The sequence below is a fragment of the Mchenga conophoros genome, linkage group LG13, assembly GCF_057382185.1.
Source record: "Mchenga conophoros isolate Kocher_MC1m ecotype Shallow Benthic linkage group LG13, M_conophoros_male_GT1.1, whole genome shotgun sequence".
Classification (NCBI taxonomy): domain Eukaryota; kingdom Metazoa; phylum Chordata; class Actinopteri; order Cichliformes; family Cichlidae; genus Mchenga; species Mchenga conophoros.
This window is the reverse complement of record NC_140538.1, coordinates 25,685,964-25,710,513: the sequence shown is the minus strand read 5'-3', so window position 1 is coordinate 25,710,513 and position 24,550 is coordinate 25,685,964. Positions and strand designations below refer to the sequence as shown.

At 42.0% G+C, this 24,550-nt stretch overlaps 1 protein-coding gene across 10 annotated transcripts in view; it reads left to right on the top strand.

The window, feature by feature from the left end:
* Window positions 1-24,550, top strand: part of sorbs1 (sorbin and SH3 domain containing 1) — a 42,334-nt gene that overhangs the window by 2,582 nt on the left and 15,202 nt on the right. For 2 of the 10 annotated variants that reach the window (XM_085297481.1, XM_085297472.1), the window contains exons 1-14: window positions 4,672-4,795; window positions 7,487-7,529; window positions 7,804-7,890; window positions 8,269-8,385; window positions 9,155-9,261; window positions 9,434-9,575; window positions 11,075-11,217; window positions 11,683-11,743; window positions 11,886-11,960; window positions 13,671-13,730; window positions 16,153-16,188; window positions 16,297-16,399; window positions 17,307-17,421; window positions 20,497-20,580. In XM_085297481.1, coding sequence (XP_085153607.1) covers window positions 7,857-7,890; window positions 8,269-8,385; window positions 9,155-9,261; window positions 9,434-9,575; window positions 11,075-11,217; window positions 11,683-11,743; window positions 11,886-11,960; window positions 13,671-13,730; window positions 16,153-16,188; window positions 16,297-16,399; window positions 17,307-17,421; window positions 20,497-20,580 — 1,077 coding nt within the window. In that variant the 5' untranslated portion in view covers window positions 4,672-4,795; window positions 7,487-7,529; window positions 7,804-7,856. Of the gene's footprint in view, window positions 1-4,670; window positions 4,796-7,486; window positions 7,530-7,803; window positions 7,891-8,268; window positions 8,386-9,154; window positions 9,262-9,433; window positions 9,576-11,074; window positions 11,218-11,682; window positions 11,744-11,885; window positions 11,961-13,670; window positions 13,731-16,152; window positions 16,189-16,296; window positions 16,400-17,306; window positions 17,422-20,496; window positions 20,581-24,550 lie in introns of those variants that run through there. The other 8 variants (XM_085297475.1, XM_085297482.1, XM_085297474.1 and 5 more) reach the window with 8 other exon arrangements.

The window sequence follows — 24,550 nt, the reverse complement described above, 5'->3', positions numbered from 1 at the left end:
TTTGCTGTTGTTTACATAGGTGGATACTGTCGCTGTGTTGTAGGCCTACTGTACCCACCTGTTCAGAGTGATATATGTAGTTATATATGTACTACTATTTTTACTGGATATTGGAAGAATAATGAAATGATAGTATTTCCTTGTTGAGACATACTTTTTTAGGATCACTTGTTTTAATTAGCTGCGGTTTATGTACACCAGCTGTGTGGTGACGCTGGATATTTGCATGACTTGAACAGAAAGCTTTGTAGTGGCAGCATTTGTAGAGAACAGCCTTCGCTTTACTGGGAATAATGGATGGCTTTGGATCAGGCCGGATGTTTCAGCCAGACACCAGGTTTCTGTTTTCACTCCTTGTTAATGTTACAACAGGTTGCTTGGCAACCCCCACCCCCCACCACCGAACCCCCTGTCTGCTTTCACCGTCTCCTGCCATTGGATGAAGTGGATGGGGAAATGAAGTGTTATGCGTTGGCTTTTCAAGGTCGGTGGCGCACAGAACCCCCGCCCTGATCACGGATGCACGTAAACAAAACCGTGAAAAGATCATTTATGCTTTGGTGATAGATTTAAGCAGCGCCCGCCTCCACTGCCGTCACAAGCACCACACGTCCCACACCAACCCCCAACCCACCCATGTCAGCGCTGATGGAAAACACCAGCATCGCAGCATTTGCTGGCAGATAGTTTAATGAGAATCAGCAGACGTCTTGACTAAAAATCTCACCGACCAATCCAGAATTCTCAAGTGACACTTGTACGCCACAGCTTTCTCAATCGCTCACTGCAACATGTAACAAAGAGTAAGGACCATCTAATATTTTGCCACCACCTGTGAAGCGGGGCTGTTACAGACAGTGCTGCCTGCCTCTGTTTGTTTCTGGGTGTGACGGGGACGAGTCAGGCTGCACCGGCATTCCTGAAATAGATGGATGATGGGGACCAGTTGGAGTCCTGCTGCACGCTCATTTCACACGAGGATGCCTTCATAGCACTTAAAATTGCTGGATTATCGCATCGCTGTTTATATTCACGTTTAGCCGCCATATCCTATGACTCAATTATCAAGTAGTGCTGTCACATAGGCGCTCGGAGAGTTATATTAGGGAACACGCTCAGAGCTTCCAGTCCCTGTCAGAGTCCAAACATTCAGCGGAGATGAGGAAACACTTTGAGCGCACTCCGTGACAATGATTTGAATTGTCAGCGCCGCTCACCTAATGTGCAAGTACCTCCCATTATCTAAGCCGGGAGGAATCTGTTGTGCACAGCTGTGCTCATTATGGAGTTATGAGATTAAATAAACGCCATGTCTTATTCATACTACCAAATTACATACCTCTCTACTGTCTTATGGACTTTATTTTTTTCCAATTATGTCACTCTGTTTTCATCTGAAACTTTTTAAACTAAACTCAGCTCCTTTAAAAGTAAACTATCTGAAAGTCCCTTAAGGAGACACCGCAAAGCTAGTTGGATATTCAGTGTTTATCCTCTCTGTGAGGCCTGTGAGCCAAGCTCTCTCACTCTTGGAGTCAAGCCTGGAGCCCTTGCTGTGAAGATGTATCACCCTGGGTAAATTGTCAGCTCCCTGACATTCTTATTACGCTGGCTCTAAAAGCCTAGCAGGCATGTTAGAAGGAGCCTGGCTCTCTAACACAGTGTCTGTAACAGGCGGTTTGGTCCATGCAGCCAACTGCAGTCCTCCCCAGGACCTCGGCACGTACCAGCCAAGTGTTTCCTGTCCCGGGGATCTGGCCATGGTCACTTCCAGTAACTGTCTGGGCTTCTCGGGGATGCGTTGGCAGGTCGCTAGCCTCTCTGAGCGATGGGGAACACATCATACAATGACAAGTGTCATGAGTGGGTTTGTTTTCCCTCCAAAAAGGACCTTTTTATCTACAGGTGAAGAATTATCCTCAAAATAAGCCCTCAAATATGATAGTGATACTGCAGGATCGCTTTAAACTCGTCTTCAAAGAATTCAAAGGCATAGAAGCTGTCTTCATACAACCCCAGCTTAAGCTCCTTCCATTATCAACACAAATGTGTAATCCTGTTCTCAGGACTGTAATGAGGGTAGTGTGTAAGTTACATACATTTCCTTTTATGCTGCAGTTGTTTGAAATGAACTTCAAATAGCTTTGGTTGAGGAATGTGTAGAATCCAAGGCTGGTGTCCAGTGTGGAAGCTGTTTATGGAAGAGAGTGGGGAGGGTAGAAGGGTAGGTGGGGGGTCTCTTCTCAATTAGGAGGATAAGCTGCTGCTCCGGAGCAGCCATTTCGAGCCATGTTTGGAGCTGTTTGGTGGGATCTGCACACAGCACTGGATAGCTTCTCCCCTCTCTGCCATTTGTTGACAAAGCAGAAGTCAAACTGCGTTACATAACAGCTCTTTCTCTCCGTCTATAGTACAGCTGAGCGTGTGAAGAGAGCTCTTTTGTGTTGACATGGCTCACTTTTAAGGCAGCCTCTGACTGTTTCACAGAGACCCCTACCCCCCATGGAGGGAATGCATTACAGTTCAACTTTGTATCACCCTGCTTTGTTTAGATTTGAAAATGGACAGACAGGAAATTTAGATAATCCATAAGATCATACAGATGGAGTAATCTGTGGTGCCTGTAAAAATGCTCCAAGAGCTTAAATATTGAAGTCATAAATCGATTCAGGGAAAAATCTATTTACATAAGAGCATGTAGGGTTTTACACTAAGGTTAGAAGTGATAAGTTAGTCATTTTGGTTAGTAAACTCCATTCACAAACAAGTGATTGATGCACAGAGTTTTAAAATAATGCCAAATAATAATCTAATAAAATAGAAATAACAAAAAAACAGTGAGCTTGACGCACAGTTTTGTCAGACAACTTCAATAAAAATTTTCCAAAAGGAAAGTGCCAAAACTACAAGCAAAGCTCGAGGTCCAGTTTAAGATAAGGCTCAGACGAAGAAAATCTGTACAAGACATTGTGTAATTACACAGGGGATAAAGAATAACAAATTACAGTATGTGTCTATATGAAAACTATCCATCCATGCATCCATTTTCCAGTTTATTGAGCCAGGGTCACAATGTGACTGGAGCCTGTGGTATCCAGCATTAGGTGAGAGCCAGGGTACCAACGGACAGGTCGACGGCCATTCACAGGGTTAACGCAGAGAGACAGAAAACCATTCATGCTCACGTTTAGAATGACGTGCTTGTCTTTGGACTGGAAAACCTGTACAGGCACAGAACATCCAAACAGAAGGACAATAATGTTAAAAATTAGGTGCTTTGTTGTGTTTTGTTTATTACACTTTAGGGAGCAAACCTATTCAAGGATGAGAATAAAACAAGAGAGGCTTTCAGGCTGGTTTGTAAAGTAAATACAACTGCTAACATCTTTAAAACCCACCACATCTTTAAACACCCCACCTCCCACTCCGTGTAAATATCGGAAATGTTTCTCAAGCAAGTGAAGAATTGCATGGATATTGCAAAATTTCCTTAAAAAATTTCTAGTATGTATCGAAAAAATCCTGGACGGACGGACGGATGGATGGAACAACCAGGACATAAAGAACAGGGTCTATGACTTATTTATACAGATAAATTCGCGGGCTCTTTTCTGTATTGAGCTTGTAAAATCATCAGGGGAAAAAGGGTTGTCAAAGATTATATAAGTTGTTGAAATTTCTCTTCCTAACACGGCGATGTTCCATGAGAAAAAAAATGTAAATATTTGTTGGTACCATTATATAACTGAAGGAAGTTCTCCCTGATCCAGGGAGGCAAAACTTTAAACAATAAAATCAGATGTCCTGTGGACACAAAGAGCCACCCGCATCATTTAGGAGGACGAAGAGTGGTTCAATCTTGACTGTTTTGTGAAAGATTGTAGCTAAACTCCTTGGTAACTTTTTTTTTTCAGTACCTCAGTGTCAAACGCCTTTGCCAGATACCCTTTTCCCTGTTTTTATTGATATTAATACAGTAAACAATGTAGTTTTCCATCATCAATCTTAAAATTATTCAAGATTGTGGGGAAGATAAGATTCAGGATTTCAGAAAGTACTCAACGTGAAAACAGAGAAAGTTGCCATATTTTTTCTGTTTTATATGTAAAACTTTTAAATGAATCAGCAACAGGTGTTTGAATACTGCCCTCGCGCCGGGAGGGAGCCTTTCTTTTGAATCAGGGATTCTGGGAACCCATCAGCTACTGTGCTGGCTAAGCTTCTGGGTGCAATGGGCCTTGATGATGGGGGCTTTCAGTGTAGCCAGCCAGTGGGCTTAGAGTTCCATTTCTGCCTGCCAGCAACTGTTTACGAATGCAGGTAAATTAAAAAGAAAAAAGCCAATAGAATCCTCGTCACACGATGGCCCGCTCAGACGTGAGTTGTGAATAGCGCTGGGACTGCAGGCAGATTCCGGGAAACCCGAAAGCATCTGTGGCATTGAAGACCTTATGGGTGGCTGAATCATCCAGTAGCAAATTGCAGCTATCATCTTTGGTCTGCCTCTCTGTCTCTCATCTGCTGTCCTGCGTGAGCATTTTAAGAGGCAGGAGGATTTCCACAGTTGTTGAGTGGGTGCAACATTCCCAGGTGGCATGTGGTGACAGGTGCATCTGAACACGCCTGTTGTCGCAAGCAAACAGACCCCCCCTGCATAGCGAAAGGTCAAGGTCAACCCTGGGACTGTTCCGCCCCCATATGAGACCCTCAAAGCTCGGCCGTGCGGCTCACGGGGCTTCAGAGGATCCTGATGTACGTCGTGGAATAAGGGCTGTTTGTACACATCATCAGGAAGGTAATGTATCTCTCTCTCCAGACATGCAGTGACGCCTTGGGGTGGTCGTTGGCTTTTATGAGTTGTTTGTTTTGGCAGTGTTGGTCACACCAGGGAGCTTTCGTTCAGTAGGAGGTTTATGTATCTGTGTGTGAGAGAGAGCGTTGTGTTGTAATGGAACTGAGAGATGCATATTGGATGGATCATCTGGGCTTTGCTGCTTTTAGATAATGGCAGAGGTCAGAGCTGAGAGGGTGTTTCACTGACTGTGATGTGAATATAATGACACCTACCCTGTTAATTGTTAAACTGTGAATTTGAATTTAACTCTTTTTTTGGTAAATGTTATAAGACTTAGTTTCTACATGTCAGACTTGTTTTGTTTTGGGGGGGTTTCTGAGAAATCAGCACAAATAACACTTAATAGCACATCCGCTAGCTTTAAAAACAGGAAAGTCAGGCTGTCTTTGGAACCTTTGAGCCACTAACTCAAGGCCCACTAACTGGTCTGCTGAACTTTGAACAAATTCAGCAAATAGTGACTTAACTTCATATCCACTAAGCCAAATAGACTCATAACAGGACCCGAGTGCACAGGAGCTTCCTGGATTATAAGGAATGACAGTGAATTTAGATAATGTTTTAATCAGATGGCTGATGTAGCGTCTTCTTATTTTTCTGTTTGCCTTGGCCCGGCCTGTGCTGTCCTAGCAATGCTCTGCCCTTTTTTTTACAGTCTGGATGAATGGTGCTCTCTGCCCTGCTGTGCTCAGAAGCACCTCTTCCTAAAAAGGCCAGGGATGATCTCTGCTCTGTGTGTTTATACAGCAAACTAAACGCTGTCAGCTGTCATACTCGCTCTATCTGTTATATGCCAGAATTTCAAACACACTCAAAATGCTCTTTCTACTGTAAATTTCTCCATCTCGGGGTTCATGTGAGGATACAGCGGAAGCAGAACTGAGATCAGAGTAAGCACTCCTCAAAGGAATGCCTGTTAATGGTTTTGGAAATGAGATCATGGATGCTTTGCCTCTCCGGGATGCAGGGGGTCAAGAAGCAAGCTGATTTTATTAAAGAGGGACGGGAAATAAACACACGGTTTCTGATGCTCAGGGACGGCTCGGCTCCAATACTGGAAAACGTTTAAAAAGGTTTTTTGCTTTGTGTCTCCTTGGGACTTGTTTGGAATTGCTCCCATTTTCCCTCATCCATTTTAGGCCTATTTGTGGAGGCTTCCAGCTGGAACATCAGCCTGTTCTGCAGGTTGGCTTATTTACCGCCATGTGTAAACAGAGAGCACACAGTGTCCCACGCAAACTCAGAAGAAAAGGAACAACTTTAAAAGCAGCTTAAAATTTTCATTGCAGAGTAAATTCTAGACGGCTTTTGCTGCTCTGGCTTTTGCTCACTGTTTTCCTCTTAGTTTACAAATGAAAATGAAAAGAAAACACTCTTTGTGTCTGTTTGTGTATATGAACAAGTAACTGTTTGAGTGTCTTGGTGAGTGTGTTTGCAGTCTTAATCAGTCTTTTTCTTGGCATTTGAAATGGGGATGTCTCCTAAATCAGCCATGCTGCCTGAGCACAACGGCCAGATGAGCAGTAGGAAGTTTCACAGATACTTTTATGGTGGCCGTGCTCTGACTTCTGCATGCGCCACTGCTGGAGCTTAGAGCAATACGGGTTACTTTTCTCCTGTCTTGTTGTCATTAAAGGGAAGCACATGTGCAATTTTTGAATTTATATCAAAGTGAAAAGTACTGAAAGCACTGAATTTGATTCTCAATAATCTTATCTTAATTATCTTTGCTGAGTAACAGTAGAATTGTACAGCAAGAATGCATTGAACAGATCTTTGTGGCATCTGATCCATGCTACCGATGTTTCACTGCAACTTTTAGTATCTGTAACATAAGTTGTAATGTCTCTCTGGATGGAAAAAAATCATTATATGTTATATAGACTGTGCTGTATTATGTTCTAAGCAAACAATGGCTTGAGTTTGAAAGTTTTTCTGAATTAAACAACACTTTGAATTACTAATATAACTTAATGTGAAAGAGCCTTCAGATGATTTAAACAGATAAAGTTCGCTGCCTTCCTGTGTTGTATCTCATTTCAGTCTGTAACCCAACCACAGAGGCACAACCACAGTTTCAATAGCTGTATGTGGTTCCTCATTAAAGCTGTCTTTGCAGTGCCTTCACTATTAATGCCAGTGCTAAAGCAAATCTTACCCGTAAAAGACATTTTCTGTGTATGTTATATTCCTTCAGTGCATACAGTCATCCATTCTAACAAGCAGAGACCTGGCCCGGTTATCAAATCCATGCTCCTCAGTCCATCTGATGTGAAGTTTATTGAGAATGATGCAGATGTTTCCACTGCTGCGGTGCTACATTTGTCAGACTAAGTCATGAACATTGGAGGGAAGCACAGGTGACTGTAGATTAAAATGAACACGAGTGGATTTCTTTATAGGTGCCCATAGATCCAAACCCTTTCATCTCTTTCTGCTAGGACCTGAAATGAATTGAAAATTTTGTTTTGTGCCTCCAACAAAAAGTTATTTAGTTGTTGTTCATAAATTTTTTTTCTGAATTCTGTCTGGATCTTTGTGTAGCTGCAGGTTAATAGTTAATAATACATCATAGGAATCTATCTTGGGGAATCCTCCTATTTAATAGTCTTCCATGTGTTTACTTTCCAGGGCTCTCCAGCAGAGGGCGGCGTAAGACCAAGCGCAACTCCCAGTAAGTCAGCTCTCAGTCTAAGCCTATCAAATAGTTAATTTAACCTCATCTCCTCTGTACCACAATGATGTGAATTCATCACTTGCATGGCATTAAATCGATCACGAGCACCCTTGTTAAATCAGATAGTGAATTGCTTTAATGAACAGCTGATAGATAACTGCTGGATAATTGCTTCAAATCTTAAAAGTGGGATGTTTTGCCTTAAATTTTTTTCATAATCACACACAAAAAAACTCTTTTTGTTCCTTCCTGTGTGTTTGTTGTGTTAAAGTCCCTTCAGGTCCTCGAACAGTCTGTGCTGTCAGGATTACACCTGTGAAAAGCATGAAAGGCTCTCCTGACCTGATTCCCACCCCAGGTGATGCATCCATGTGGCTCATCAATGTTTCAGCTACTACAGTTGTGGAAACCTCATACTCACACAGAAGACATAGAATGTGGTCTTCAAAGTCACTTGTTGAGAATTGGGTGTTAATTTAACGAGGGAATAAAGAAATTCTGCATAGAGCAAGCTTCAGGCGCTCTACTTTCACCTCTGGCGGGGTGCTCATGGTAATTAGTTTTACAGGACAGCAGGATATTAATTTGATGGCCTGGTTTTGATGTAACAGTTCTATTTTGGCGATTTGGAGCATGAAGTAGCAGTAAGTTGGATTCTCAGCAGCAAGACGTTCCTTAACAACCACCAAAACAAATAAATAAATAGCAGCTAAAGTGAGATTTTGAATGTTTTCAGATTTGGACCCGAGCAGAGTTTGCAAAGGGAAAGGCGTGGTGACCCTAAGGGCCACTCTCGTCCACATCGATGATGAGGACTGCATCAGCGATGAGCCAAACGTCATCTCAACACCAAGTAAGTCAGGACAGCTGCCACAGTTGTTTCGTAACAGCTCTCCACATGATGAAGAGAATATTAAGAGGTTAGCAAGAATAACATGGCCACGTGTGTGTGGTGGTGGGGGACCAGGAGCACATCCGTGTAAAATGTGGACAGAGGATGTCAGTTTGGCCGTAATTTAACGGGCGTTTCGTCATGTTTGTCAGCATTTCAAGTGTTTTTGCAGGATTATATAACTACTCACGTTTTAAAGTGTATGCTCAGCTGGGCACGCTCAGAGCCGTGATGAAGGGCGACTGCTCATATTTTCATACAAGTGTCAAAGAGGTCTTTTGTTGTGGCCTGCCCACGCTGCACTTTGGAGCAGGCAGCCTTAACTGTGGGCTCGTTTGTTGTGCAGAGCGGAATGGAACCGGTCTGGAGGCTAGCCAAGGCTTTTGGGGAGATGCTTTAATTGTTGTAGAGTCTGAATATAAAGGCCAGTGGAACAAATGGCCTTAACAGCTAACTGAATAGGCACTTTGTTCTTGTGACAAAGTTCAGAGATTGTGGGAGAATCCTTCTTCTTTTTTTTCTGGGGATATTAACAGCCCCATGCATGAAAACCACTAAGGAAAGCATTCACACCCTGCAGAATGAAATGGAGATTTATTTTATCTGCAATTATCTGTTATGATTTGCTGTCATAAGCTCGGTCAGAGAATTTACTTTTTAGCATCGTCCCCAGTGTTTTTGTTCTTGCCGCGCTGGCTGCCAAACTAAGAGAGTTTTGGACCCTTTTTAGGTGGCTGGACAAGCCAGATTAATGGAGACAGCTCTAAAGCAGGACTGGCTGAGGGTGGCAGCAATGACACAGCCGATTTACCTCCTGTAAACAACACTCTGTGCCAGGTACGTTTACTTCCACCCCATTTAACACACGATCTTGGTTTGATTTTATGAGCACTGATTGATCTTGTTATTTTAGGGTGCTGGTTAGATGTCTTTTTTTTCTTCTTGTTTTTATTACAGGACAGTTTTTCTTTCTCTTGACTTGTAAACTTGTATCTTCTGTCACTTTCAGAACAATTCATCTGAGAGCATAAAAGAAAATCAAGCTCCGTTCTCCACTGACATTCAGAACTCGGTGACATCGACTCCCAGCTCTGTTTATCCCTGCACCAGCATAGTTAACCCCACCATAGTCCTGCTACAACACAACAGAGGTGAGCACACCTGTCTGTAGGTTGGGGGCGACAGATATTAAGAAGCTTAAAATTGCTTGTGTGCCCTTTTAGGGAAGCTTGGTGGTATTAAGTCATATATATGTCACTCAGACCCACTGAATGTTGCACTGGAGCACCGGCATGTCAGATCAAAAACACACATGCAGAGGGACCAGCTGCCAAAACACAGAATAACCTCAGCTTACAGTTCAGGCACTGGTTGTGTTGCTTTTCTGCTTATCACTCCGCTACATCTTTACTTAGCGAGTAGATGTTTTCTGCTGTGTCAGTGTTCAAAGTCTCACATGGAACATTTAACGGTGTTGTTGTCTCTGTCCGCGTTACATGTATAACAACTGCTTTCACACATCACTGCTGAGTCACGTTTTACTTGCCATGTCTCTGTCCGTGTTTGTTTCACAACAGAACAGCAAAAGCAGCTTTCTCATTCTGAAGGTACGCACTGAGGTCTTGTTGATGTCTACAACATATAACACTTTTTTTTTTCATTCGTTCGACTGCTCGCAGAAGTGCTGCTTTTATTAAAGCGCAACACCTTTTTCATTTCTCGACTGAACCATCTGTGTGCTCACCACCCCCCTTTTCCCGGTTTCATGACTAACTTTTGTTTGTTAGTTTGATACAAGCGTCATGAAGTAATAAGTCAAGATACTGGCGCCAACATGTTACCATTTTTGGGAACGCAGTACGATGCTCAGGTTATACAGAACACATTTCATTTCCTTTTTGTTTGATGCTGTTTTTCTTTTGTGTTGATTTTAATCTTAGACTTTATTGTTCCCGTCACCAGTGGGTTACATGGAAAAATTACTGATTAGCATGAACTTGAGTTTTGTAGGCCGGCTTCTGTTCTTTCATTTATTTACTTGACATTGGACAGACCTTATCCTTATCATTTAAATCCAAGTGTGTGTGACTGAGCCTGTCGTACCACTGAGAAGTCATGTAGAAAACAAAGACAATATACTTTCTGATATTTGTCATGTATTTTATGTAAAAGGGGCATGAAAGGCAGTATACCCAAAATGCATTGTGTAGCTTACTAGGATGAGCTGGTGACCCATATTCCAAAGACATTTTTCATCTGGATTGCTGGAAATACACTGGTGGCACTATTATTAAGAGTCTCCCTGTTAAGTTAAAAGTTGAGTTTATTAGCAGTAGAAAACACACGTAGCCAGCTCAGTAAACTGAGCTACAGGCTTACTCTGCTTGGTAGAGCGGTATTAATATCTGAATCACTTCACTGAGTGAAGTATCCCAGTAAGTAATGGTGGTTTCCCAGCATAAACAATAAATGGGTGGTGGAAGTAACTTAAGTAAATAATGTACTGCATCTGAAATGTTCTGAAAAGTTATTTCTTGCACAAATTTTATATAATCTCTCTTCATGCTTCTTGGTTGCTTGTGCTGCCATATCACTGGAAATGTGTTGTGAGCTTAGCTTTCTTTTAGCTTATTTTTCTTGTGCTTCACAGACCCAACCCCAGAAAGGGACAAAAGCCCCGAATCCAGAAGTGAAACTGTCAGTCCAGTCCCTGAAATGGACGGGAAGAGGCAGCGGCTATCACTGCACTCCCCTGTGCTGAGTCCTCTCAACAAGCCCATTGTGCCTGTACGGGTGAGCGATTAAACCAGCTGTCGAATGAAGACTAATCGACTCTCTGTAAATGTTTATTAATGGGTGCTTTGTTTAGATAACACATGAGTGATTAATGCTACAGTAAAAGAGGTATTTACACAAAAAGCATGACCACATGTCATGTTTTTGATGTGATTATTATTTTTATTTTTATTAATCGTTGTAATAAATATAATATATAGTCCTCTAATCACACTCATAGCAGGTGTGTGTTACTAATAGCACTCTCACATTTAGGTGTCAGCTTCACAATAGCACTGCATCAGAATTAACGTTAAATGAGATGCTGTCATTCTCATTTGTTGCACTTTATTAAATGAAACAAAATGCTCTGAGAAACTCAGACAGGGGAACGTCTTCCTGCTCGAAAAGGATGCAGATGATGCTCTTCTGAAATTCTCATTGACTGGTTGTGAATTAATTGTTCCCACACTGTAATTTCAGAACACTGAAAAGTCCAAAGACTGGTATAAGACAATGTTCAAACAGATTCACAAAATACCTGGTAAGTCGTTTCTTTTTTTCTACTCTGTGTTGTTTCTCTGTTTGATCAGTTTTGCCTGGTCTGTTTCTGTCCCTGTGTGTCTTTATATATGTGTCTCTGTGTTATGTCATGCTGTCCTCTGTCTCTCCATCATTGTGCATAGAGCCTATTGAGGAAAACCCTTACCGTCCCACCTACATATTCCCTGAGAGCTATGAGATTCAGGTGAAATCGAAAGGTATCTGATGGCAGTAACTCCACTCTCGTTGGCTTTACTAATCTGCAGCCATCTTGGACCCTCTTAAATACTTCAGCTGTGTTTAATCTTTGCGCTAGTACCTACTCGCCTCGAAACGACCGAGCTCGAAGATGCAGAAAGGCTTTAATGTAATCTTTTCTGACATGTGTTTCTTAACAGTCACTATTACAGTAATCTTTAAATACACCGCAAGGTTCGTGCAGAACTCCTGATCACAGAACGAATCTGTTTGCATCTAATACTGTGCAAAAGTCTGGTGCCACCCCTTGTTTCGTGGAAGTGTAGAATATATAAGGAAAAAATAGAGTTTGTACAGTTCTAACAAACTTGAAAGTCACTATTTGGTTTGACCACCTTTATTTTTCAACACAGCCTGAACTCTTTTTGCGAAGTTTTCTAGTAATTTCTGTAAGTACTCTTTAATAATAGTTCTCCGGGCTTCTTGAAGCTCAGTCACAGCTCTTCTTTGGATTCTGGCTGCCTTTTGTTCTGTTCTCAGTCAAGATGATCCCACATGGATTCAGTAATGTTGAGGTCCAGGCATTGGGGAGGCCAATCCACGATTGAATGTGTTCCTGATTGTGTGTTTTTTTCTGCCCAGGTGTGCTTTTACTGCATTGGCAGTGTGTTTGTGATCACTGTCGTGCTGAAAAACAAAGCTGTTGCCAATCAGATGCATTCTAGATGTTATTGCATTGTAAAAGGAGCTTGCAAAGAAAAGTGTCTGGTCTTCTTTAAGTTGCTTGAAGACGTTTCACCTCTCATCCGAGAAGCTTTTTCAGTTCTAAGGTCAAATGGCAGAACATTGGTATCCTCAAAAGAGCGTCCTTTATCCTTAAGATGCAGATGGACTGCTGAGTCTTGGCCTGTGGAGGTGGCTCTTCGAAGCCAATGTTCACATTTTGGACAGAGAGGACAGATGGTTTGAAAGAGGAGTGAAAGAAGCCATCTATGTCCACTGTGAGCGACCATCTTTGAACAGAGGCGGGGGTTTACGACACCAACTGTCTGCCATCTATAATCCAGTTTTGAGATCCCTCTCCAGACGACTTAACGCCCACTCACATCCTGGGCCATCTGACCTCAGGAAATCGCATGATAAGGTGGGGCCAGGTTTCACAATGAGCTCCCCTGAAACCCTGGCTGATTGGGACCCACACCCAGTTTCACACCTTGGCTCAGGTGATTAGAGGATCATCAGGGGGTCCTTTTGTCCCTCTGTGGGGGGAAACTCCCACTGGGTTTAAATCTGGGACTCTCCGCCATTTGACCTTAAAACTGAAGAAGCTTCTCGGATGGGAGGTGAAACATCTTCAAGCAACTTAAAGAAGTCCAGACGCTTTTCTTTGCAAGCGCCTTTGACTACGATGACCTGGATGACTGAGAACCTTCACAGACATATTGCATTGTAAACCAAAATCTGATGATGCTTTTCTGTGTATATAATTTCATCGATTTTCATCTTCAGTATCCCAACTGAAATGCAACACCAAACCATGACAGAGCCTCCGTTATGTTTTACAGATGTCTGTAAAGACTCACTGTTGTCCCTCTCTCCTGACCTCTCCTGTACATACTAATGAACCACGAATTTCACATTTGTATTCATTACTCTGTAAGACCTGTAGCCACTGATTTCCAGTCCAGGTTTTGTGTAATTTGACATATCTTATCCTTTTCTTCCTTAAGAATGGCTTCTTGATACTCGCTCTTCCACAAAGACCATTTCTGATGAGGCTTCAATGAAAGGTAGATGGATCAAGTTAAGGGCCGGATGCACCTCTTAGGTCCTGTGTCAGATCTTTGCTGGATTTTTTCCAATTTCTTAAGTACATGACTTTCAGATGCTGTTCGTTTGCTGTATGTAGCTTTTTGGGCTTTTTTTTTTTCTTTTGTCCTCAATTTTTCCAATTTCCTCACATTTTTTTAAGGACATGCTGCAATGCCGAGACACGCTGCTGGTAACAAAGTGACTAAAAATGCAGTTTAAAAATTGATTCTTTGCTGAGTCGTTTGTCATTTGTAAAAACAACACAGGTTCAGCCCTTGTTAGGCGCCTGGTGCTTAAATGATTCATAGGTTAGTGTGGCTTAAAAAAACATTTCTCTGAAAATGGTCAGGTACAAGAACTTGTCATGGTCCTGGGCCATGTTGGCCCAGTATTCTTAGTTTTTATGTGTTTTTGTATTTTGTTCCCTATTTAAGATAAGATAAGATAGAACTTTATTAATCCCTCGGGTGGGTTCCTCTGGGAAATTCGATTTCCAAAAAAAGCACAGCAACGACCGAAGTTACAGTTACAGAATTGTTATATATATATATATATATACACACACACACACACACACACACACACACACACACACACACACACACACATATATAAATACAGAAACAAATATAAATAAAATATACAAAGGGGATAAATAGAATAAATAGGAATAAAAAAATAAAAATACAAGTGAATTGCACATTTCAAGTATTGAGTCTATTGCACTGTTGACTATTTACAAAAAGTATTGCACAAGGTATTGTACAGTGAGGTGAAGAGGCACTACATTTATGCCTTGGTTCCTAGGTTATTTAGTTAAGATGTTCCTTATTTGGTTACCTCCTGTGTGCCCCTGTGTATCTGTGAGCCCTCGTCTCTCCTTGTGTTTTATTCCATGTTTTCCCCAGCCTGTTATGTCTGTGTTCTCCCCGTGCTCTCTCTCCTCCTGTCTGAACCTCTGTGTACTTCCTGTTTTACTTTGACAGTCTCTCGTCAGTATGCGTCATGTTGTGTTCGCTCCTGCCCTGTCTCGTTATGATTATCTGTGTCAGCTGTGTTCCCCGTGTGCTCCCACTTCCCTCGTTAACCCTCTGTGTATTTATGTGCATGTCTCCATCAGGTCAGTGTCGTGTCGTCAATGTCTTCTCTCCGAACCTGTGTGTGTTTTTCTGTGTTCCCACGGTCTTCTGTTAGTATTCCCAGTTTAGTGTGAAACCTGCAATAAAGCAGTGATTTTGAGTTCAGTTCCTGCCTCTGTGAGTTTTGCGTTTGGGTCCTCATCTGCCTCCACACAGCCGGTTCATGACAGAACTGGACTGAAGTGAAAAAGAATACACGGAGAACTATTCCTCAAAGCTACTTAAAGAACAATATGAAGAAATGAGGGGTGGCACAACACTTTTGGACAATACTGTATGCTGTGGCATAACACAGTAGGAAAACGACAGGTGTAAATAACAAAATTATATAATGAGTGATACTTTTTATGCATAATTATCAAAAAATCCTACTTCAGGAGTGAAATAAAAATAACTAAATTCTGAGTTTTATTACAATTATTGAAACAATCATTGATTAAAGAAAAGGTTATCTCATCTACTGAAGTGTTATGATCATCCCCTGAATAATATACTATTTCCAGTTGATGCATGGATGATGCACGACGCCTTCAAGTGTATTTTTCCTTTTATATCAGAAAAATGTAATAATATTGTCATGTTCTTTTTTTTCTGTTAACCATCTATTACTACAAATTTCAGGCTGTAATCTTTTTTTTTAATATTTTGTAGATGCTTATTCTGACTTTTCTGCAATAAGGCATCTTTTGCATTATTTCCACCACTAGGTGCTGCTGTAGTCCTACATTAAGGTTTTTAGTCTGCTACCCAGAGTTGAATCTATGCAAGATCTCATAATAATACTCTACTAACCAGTGTTTAGGTTGAAGCACTAGATGGTTAAGGTAGAGTCTGGCTCATAGTTTTGGTTTTGGATTTGCACATCTAGCCACCACAGCAAGGTTTTAGGTCAAATGAAAGGAGATGCTCAGTGATCAACGTAGATGTGTAGCTGTGACTCTTACCAGAGCTCTCTGACTGTGACAGTTCTGGCTCTGTGGCTCTACAGTGCATTACTCAGTCAGACCCTCAGTGCTCATCGATGCTTGGATCCCCTTTTAGCTCAGTAATGCTTCCCTTGAAGTGCTTTGATTTGACACTCTTTGCCTGTGTTTGGTCTAATGGAAGGTGTGAGGCAAGGGAAAAAGCAGGAAAAGAGTGTCTTCAGTGTCTTCTGAATTATTTAATACTGTGCTATATTCATTGCTTTTTAAGTAAGAAAGACAGCAAGAGATAAAATTAATAATAAATCACTTTTTATTGCTGTACTTTCCTCTTTCAGATGATGGTCCTACCCCCTTTGGTTACTTGGAAGATGGTGAGTCTGGGATAAGTAGCTGTAGGAGTTCAACCAAAATAATGTTCTAAATTTGGAGGCACTATTTACACAGTGCAAGTATTGAGGTATTTATGTTCCTATTTCCAGTGAGAGCAGTCCCACGCTCAAAAAGTGAGAATGAGGTTGATTCAAGAGGCTGCTCGATGCCAGTGCCAATGCGGTCGTCTTCCCTCAAACCCTCTGCCAAAAGGTCAGCATCTTCCATCTGCCCCAGTCCAAAGAGAAGATGTTTGCTTTGATACTTAACACACAGCACAGTTCTGTTTGTGTTTGTTAGAAGAAGAAGCTGTTCACAGTTCGGAATACTTCAAATACTGAAATACTGCCTGTGTTTACCTACAGAGTTAGTAAGTGTAGATAAGCAGGGCTTACTGTAGTGGAGCAAAAAATCTATTTATTCCCTGACTTTGAAAATCTAAGCATGCTTTGTTCCCATTGGCTTCCACCACTGTGTCCTCTAGTTTTTTGCTTGAAGTATGATTAGTGTCAACCTTCCACACCGCATGTCAGCACAGACAAAGGCCTGCCTCTGCGCTCAGAGACGTGAGTGATGGAGTGATGAAGGCAGACAGGTGATAGAGGATAAAGTGTTGCCCACAAAAGCTGCAGATGACATGTTGAGGACTGACCTTCCTTGTTCCTTGGTGTTTGTGGATGAAGCCCTGCGCTCCTAAACGCGTCGTTATCAGTGCTGCTGAAACGTCCCGCGTTGTTCTTGATGCTCATCAAAGAGGGCATGCTTTTTGTTTGCCCTATTTTTTTTTCTGTTTTTCTGAATAGTCATTTTATACTTGACTGTCTGTTAAGAAATTCTCCCAGGAAATGCTGCGCTCTGTTTTTTGTTACCAGGTCCAATCTAGTTTATCTAATCAAATTACTCATTTGGCTCAACTGTGAATTGAATTTTCTGTCCTATCATCATTAGACGCAGAGGAGGAGGACAGGGAGGCAGGCATAATGAGGGCGGACGTCATATATGAATCGTAAAAAAAAAAGATATCTTAGCCTGTGCTGGTTGCTATGGAGACTACTTGATAAGGATTGGCTGTCTTCGATCTCACACCCCACCCTTCCCCAATTCCCGCCTCTCTTCACAGGAATGAGTGGGAGCCCCCAGATAAAAAGGTAGACACCAGGAAGTACCGCGCCGAGCCCAAGAGCATCTTTGAGTACGAGCCGGGGAAATCATCGGTGCTGAAGCTGGAGAGAACGGTATGCTAGCCTCCTGCCTGTTTCTCCCCCGCCCTCTATCTTTCCCTTCCTCTCTCTGCCTTTGTGTTTTCATGTCGTGTGAGCTATTCCACACTCCACCCATCATGCGACCCCCGCACCCCCACCACCTCCACTGTGTCTAAGCTCCTGAGTGGCAGCTTCACTAACGGCTCGGCAGGCGACGTATGTGTAGCCACTACATTCCTTAAGGGTGTCCTGTTGCGGTGACAGACGATCCTGTTTGGAAGCAAGCGGAGTAGTATCACTTACAAGGATAGCCATTGTCTTCCTGTGTTCAGTTTAAGGTTATTGGGCTGAATCGGCTCGTGAGAGCATCCCGAGAGTCCCTGCACAGACACTAAACATTGATCCTGTGTGTTTACTAGAGAGGAAATGCAATGCTCTCTGTCTTATGTTCATTTCTCACCTGGACACTTTGTGATGAGGAAATGATGCAGCATTACTCAGTGTCCTTGAGAGTTATCTTTTGTGTCTCATAAGATTCAGGTGGCTGTTTTTATATTTCCCTCTTACATAATATTGAGGACATGGGAATATTCGGTATTGTAATGAAGTACTTAGTTGGTTATGTAATTGCTGTCTGAAGCCCATTTACATCAAACTAGTAGATGTTTTTAGGCAAGATCTAGCCTGATTCTCCTAATGAATGCAGTGCCAACCAGTGCATTCATTAGGAGTGTGCTCCAATTCATCCCGGGACAGGGGTAAAATAATGAGCTCTGTTGTTTTTAATTACAAGCTCAAATTGTTATAATAGAAGAATGCGCTTGTTAATGGAGGTGGTCATTTTCCTTTCAGTCCATTCATGTTACACAAAGTTGTGTTGTTCTCCATATATGACTACATTTCTGCGGATCAAGAATGAGTATGCATGTGTTGTTGGACATTATGTATCTGCTTGTTAATTAGATTAGAATAAAACTGATATGTAGTTCTTATTAAATAACAGCTTTGTGCCGGTAAAAGGCTTAAAGGACAGTTTTATATCCATTTGTATTTTATAGATAGTGTGTTATCTTTGGTCGCTGAAAGTGTTTTTCCTTTCTCCCTTCTAAAGTAGTAGACCCTGTGCACGAGAAAATGCTAACTTCCTGGTTTGAGACCGGATGTGGGGTTGTACATTTCCGGTAGCTTTACTTTGCGGTCAATCGCTACTGCGAAGATATACTCCACAATCATGTCCAAAACTCGAAAACGGAAAGATCGCGTTGAGTTACAAAGAGCAGAAGGTCGGAACACTCACCACTGTTGTGTCATAAAAAATCTAATGATCAACTTTGACGTTTAAAGAGTTTAGATCGATCAGTTGTTTACATCACTCAACACAAGCAGAACTGCATTACAAAATCAGAAGACACATCGTCCACATTCAGAAGCACATCTCTGTATAGTGACTGGTCTTATGATTTAAACAGGAAAATGTTCAGCATTCAAACTACAGGTGAAGAATAGTCAAACCAGATGTTTCCCCCGTTATGTCGATATCAGCTAGTCAAGTACACACCTACACAGCATGTCAACAAACCGTGAAAAAAAGCCACACAAAAAATGAATGATTGCTGGTAAGGGTTTCTATACATTAGTATTTACGAAGGGTATGTTGTGACTTACCTTAAAAATTACAGTGGTCTCTCGCTATAACGCGGTTCACCTTTCACCTCGCTGTTTTGCTGATTTTTAGTGCAAGTTTGCATGCTTTTGTTTTTTTTACGTCACATTGTGTCCTGCGTCCTGATCGCTGCAGACGAACTCCTCCGTGACGTCTCTCCTGTACAGTACAGAATCGCTGCATCGATCGCTAGCAGTGTGACTCCGAAGTGCAGTACTGTATGTCAACGATGTCGACGAAACGTTTTGCACCGTCAAAAAATAAAATTGGCTACTTGATTTCACCTATCGCTGGTTATTTTTAGAACATAACACCCGTGATAAACGAGGGACCGCTGTTTACAGATACTGAGAAATATAAAATTTGAATCCCTTTTCTCTTTTGCTCTGAGGCGTGGGGGAAAAAACATCGACAAGTCGATGAACATCATTTACAGATATATTGGGTAAATGCCCAAGACATCTATAGAAATGTAAATCGCCGCTTGATTCATTCATTTGCTAAACTTGTTTTGAACCATAAACAAGGCACGAATAGGACACCGGAAACAAAGCTCCCCACAGGAGTTTCCACACCGGAAGTAGCGTATGCTAAGTGCACATAGTCTATTGTATTTGAAAAGATGCAAAGTTGCATTTAGACATTCAGCAGAGGCTAACAATATGCTTCAGTGGTTAAATAAATGAGTAAATAATACTCAGAGTTAAAGTCATTTTCCTGTAAAATATCCTCTTTGTATTTCTCAGTGTTTTCTCTCTAAACTGGACCATAGCTTTACAGTGCAGACAGGGAAAACATCGCCAGCTGCTTGTAGTTGTACATACAGTTTGTGTATGTGAGTATTGTATTGTTGAAGGCATAATTTGACATTTTGGGCAACCTGTTGAATTGTTTTTTGCCAAGCCTTTAAATGACAAGATGTATACCACTCCATTTGTCAAAATATCTAGCTAAAGCTAGCAGGTTAGCATAGCACAAAGGATGAAAATGAGAGAAACAGCAACCCTGCTAACACTTATGAAACGAAATAACTTGTTACACTTGTGTTCACTGAATTTAAAGTGTCAGAAATGACTTCTTTACTTTTTAAACAGCAGTTTCCTGGGGTCTCTTACTGTCTGTTTCCCGCCTTTGTGCTAAGCTAAGTGACCTGTCTGCTAGCTATTGCTTTATAACAATCTTCTCATTTTCTGCTTACCAAGAAAGTAAATTAGTAGCCTTCTAAGATCTTTCCTGAACTATTCAAATATCAACTTCAAAACAATACAAATCATATCTTTAATTTATTTGAGAGCACCTACAGCGTTGCTTGAAAATTGTCCTGTTGGTTAGAAACTGGCTCAGTCAAGTCAATGTTATGGGCTCATTTCCTCGGTGTGTATATTCTGTGCTGTCTGAACTGTCTTCTCTTTGTCTTTCTCCTCCTCTTGTTACCATGCCCCTAGACTCAGGATGTAAGTCCAGAAGATGTAGATTTAGAGAATGAGCCTTGGTATAAATTCTTTTCAGAGATGGAGTTTGACAAAGCGGTAAGTGACTGCTGTCTTCAGACTTGACAGCATGTTGTATTATATTTCTATTGCATGTGATAACATCCATGTTCAAATATTGTCTAAACAAACTGTATGTCTGTAAGGACTACGTCAGTTTCTCATCCCTCTTTTATTTTTTTCCCTGATCGTCCTTTATTAAAACAGTTATATGGTAATGTGTGAGAGGACTTTTTCTTTCCTCTTATACTAAAATTACTGTCATGTGTCACATCAATGTGGATTAATAATACCGATGACTGATAAGCTTTAGTCCGTCTCTGTTCACTCCTCTTAGACTTTTTATATTCGCTTTTAAATTTCTAAAAATAATCAACATGTATAATTACCAATCAGGATCAAACTTTCCAAAGGACTTTATATAGCTACTGTCATCCTTGATTATCATATCATACACAGGACTTTTTCCTCAGGTGCATCTAAAATAGAAACAATCTATTTTTGTTCCTCTTTTAACAAAAAACGAGCATCTCAGCTTTTTATTTGCACCTGTGAGGCAGAGTGAGCATATTCTATTCAGACAGCAGAAAACAGTGGCCTTTATCCATGTGCAATTTCGATTAATAGTGTTTAAAAGTTCTGATTATTGATTGGGATCTTTTGATGTTTTGTGGAAGCACCCTGTTCTTCAATGTCTTAATCTCAGAACCCAAGAGAAATCCTTTGATGTGCATCCTGCCAACTAGCATACATGTCATAAGCCAGAGGCCTGGACTGGCTGATTCAGACAGAAGTCACTCTTCACTTGGAGAGGCTGCAGTCCAAACGAGCATCAGGTTCCAAGATAATCCCAGCCACTTCAGATAATAATTGCTGTTTGTCTGCTATCTTTACCAAAGGCGTGCAGGCAGTGATGAAGCAGTATACAGTGTCATGACAAATCCATGCCTCGGGCATTAGTTGGCACCAGACAAGTGTAGCGCTGGCTTCACACAAACAGATGTTGATTCTCCTCGCTCTCTGTCAGTCAGAGACACACCCTGGATCATATGAGGTGGCACCACTGGCTACGGCATGAGATCATGTCCTAGCATCAGCCAGACGTAGAGGCAGGCTCTCCTGTTCCGGGTTTGTGTATATGTGGAGGTGGTTTAGCGGTGGAGGCGGCCGTCTCTATCTCATGGCAGCCTGGATGTTTGCCAGATGAGCTCGGCTTGATGACTGGCTCCTGTTTAATGTCAAAGTCACTTCTAAAGCTGCACCTGGTATGCACAGCATTTGACCTTAAAGGGCCAGCCAGACACACTGGCTCATTGGAGTTTGATTGACATATCAGCAGTCACTTGGTATTACTGGATTAGAGATATGGAAGGAAGTCTCTAAAAATCTCAATTGTCTTCAGTTAGTTCTCTCTCTTTTTACTACTCCTAGAGTGCTGACAAGAAGAACCTCTAAGAAGAACTTTTAAGTCATTTTATATTATTAGGAAAAATGTTCCTAAATATAATAAAAGGTTTTTGATTCCTTGGTTTAAAACAAGGAATGGCCCTGCGACAGACTGGCGATCTGTCCAGGGTGTACCCTGCCTCTCGCCCTATGACAGCTGGGATAGGCTCCAGCGCCCCCCGCGACCCTGAAAAGGATAAGCGGAAGCGAATGGATGGATGGATGGATGGATGGATGGATGGATGGATGGATGGATGGTTTAAAACAATTTGAAGTCCCTTTTTATACAACAAGGCTTTGTGTAAATTCTACTTTCAAATCGTTACTTGTCCACTAGTGGCCACTTCTAGTCACTAAGTAAGAGTGACCTGTGTATGATTGCAGTGATGGCCCTCTTGATTAATAGTCACAAATTCAAGGTTCAACAAGAGCCGGAAAATGCATCCAGTGGCAGTCGTGGTCAAGCACTGGCTCATCGATATACATGTCTTGCGGGAACTGGAATTCCACACGTATCTCTGGTCAGGAAGAGCATTTTGGCCCCCTGTAACTGACATGGTGACTCCATCTGTCGAGCATATGCTGGCGTGAGGGCTGCTGCCACACTGTCTCAGCGCCGAGTTACATAGAGCCTCCCCCTATCACCTGACATATTCTAAAGGAGGCAACTCCGTAAGCCAGCCAGCTCATTGTGCTTTCATATTTAACCTATGTTATACACTTAACCTTTACCTTTAAGCATTTAGAGGAGGAGAGAAGAGGGGCGTGGAGGGCTATAACAGGCCATTCACAATGGGGAAGCTGTTTGTTTTCATGAGAGCATATCAACAGAAAACAAGGGGCTGGAAAGAATGGGATTCGTGTTACCATGACCCACTCACGATCGCTATTTTGAAAATGAACGCTGCCTACAGGAGTCTGAGCTCTGAGTAAACGGGGACACCTGTTAGGAAACATACACATGAAATTCTGCAGAAATACTGTCATTGGTGTTCCACTGACTCACAGAGGCTTATATCCATGTCCATATAGAGCATTGGACCCTTGTCACAACATGTAGTTTCATCCTTTATGCATGTCTCTTCCTGTCAAACAATCTTCTTTTTTCCACTTTTATTTTACAAGCTGGATAAAAGCATTAGTCAGCTGTCACAAAATAATTGATGTTAAGTGATTTCAGTGTCGGATTAGTTTGAAAATGACCAGTTTCCACCTTTTATATAAAGAAAAGTTTACATAAACTGACACTAATCAGGCATCTTGTAAATAACCAGATTAAGATTCCATTCATTTACTCCAGATAAGCCCCGTGCTTGTTTCCTGTTTACTTTCCACTGATGCTGTGTGTGTGTGTGTGTGTGTGTGTAAGCCCAATTACCCTGGGGTGTCAGAGGACACCATCTTCTTCCTATCAGATACAAGGGGGGGATACAAGATGTGGTGGAGCAAGGAAGAGCCACTGATAATTCAGTGACACTTGTGTGTTCCCCAAGTCTACATGGAACATTTAGCTTTATAAATAGATCAGACTATAGACCTGCCAGCCCGATATGCCGTTCTTATAAAGACAGGCACTTATTCTGAAAGGTTATTAATGATCCTTCTGCCCTGGCAACTAAGTGTAAAGGCATGTTGTGGCAAATGAGCTGTTCAGAATGTTCCTTGTCTGGTCGTTGGTGTGGGAAGCGGACGCTAGGTCGTGCCACGGGGAAGTGGATGTGGCATTAACAGCAAGGCCGGGCTGGCTGGGGTAGGGATTGTGCAATCGTATTTGCAAACAACACTTGTGCTCTTATTCATAGTGCCCGTGTCACGTCTGTTATTTTTGCCTGCTGTGACGTCCGAAAAGAGGAAAGCAACAGAAACAGTGTGCTAAAATTAGTCTGCTGTAAACTATTCAAAATGTTGGTGCGACCATGCTGCATGAATGATCCCCCCCCAATACACCCACACCCATATGTTTTGGAGATAACAGCAGCTACTAAAAACAGCTACTCTTACATTTATTTAAACATTTCACTCGCTTTGTGCTTCACGTGGTGTTTCTTTTGTTTTTGCTCTCTGTCTTTATAACATAATTACCTGTTTCTTTTATAATATGTTGTTTCAGTGCATTTTTTTTTTCTTTGACAAGTGTGTGAGCTTGAATATTGAGCGTGTATATGTGTGTGTGTGTGTGTGTGTGTGCGTAATTTGGCCTTCTTGCACCACCAGCTGGTTAATTGTCCCTCGGTCTGGTCCAGTGATAATGAGAGCGACCCAATATCAGACAAAAGAGATGGCTTCACCGGGAGACAGCAGTTCATTGGCTGAGCCTGTGACAGCCCCCTCCACGCATGGGCGCCCCCTGACCGATTCACGCCCACCCACCGCCCCCCTCCCTTCCACTCTCTTTACTGCCGCTTGTTTCTCCAACTTGCATGCAGGCCAAAACACACGCTTGCTCCTCCATGCCAAGCCAGACCAGAGAAGCTCTGAAACCCGGGTGCTCGAGACAGAAACGGCAGAGCAGCGAGTGAACGACAGAGAGGAGGAGAAGAGAGAATCTGGCCACAGCTAATGC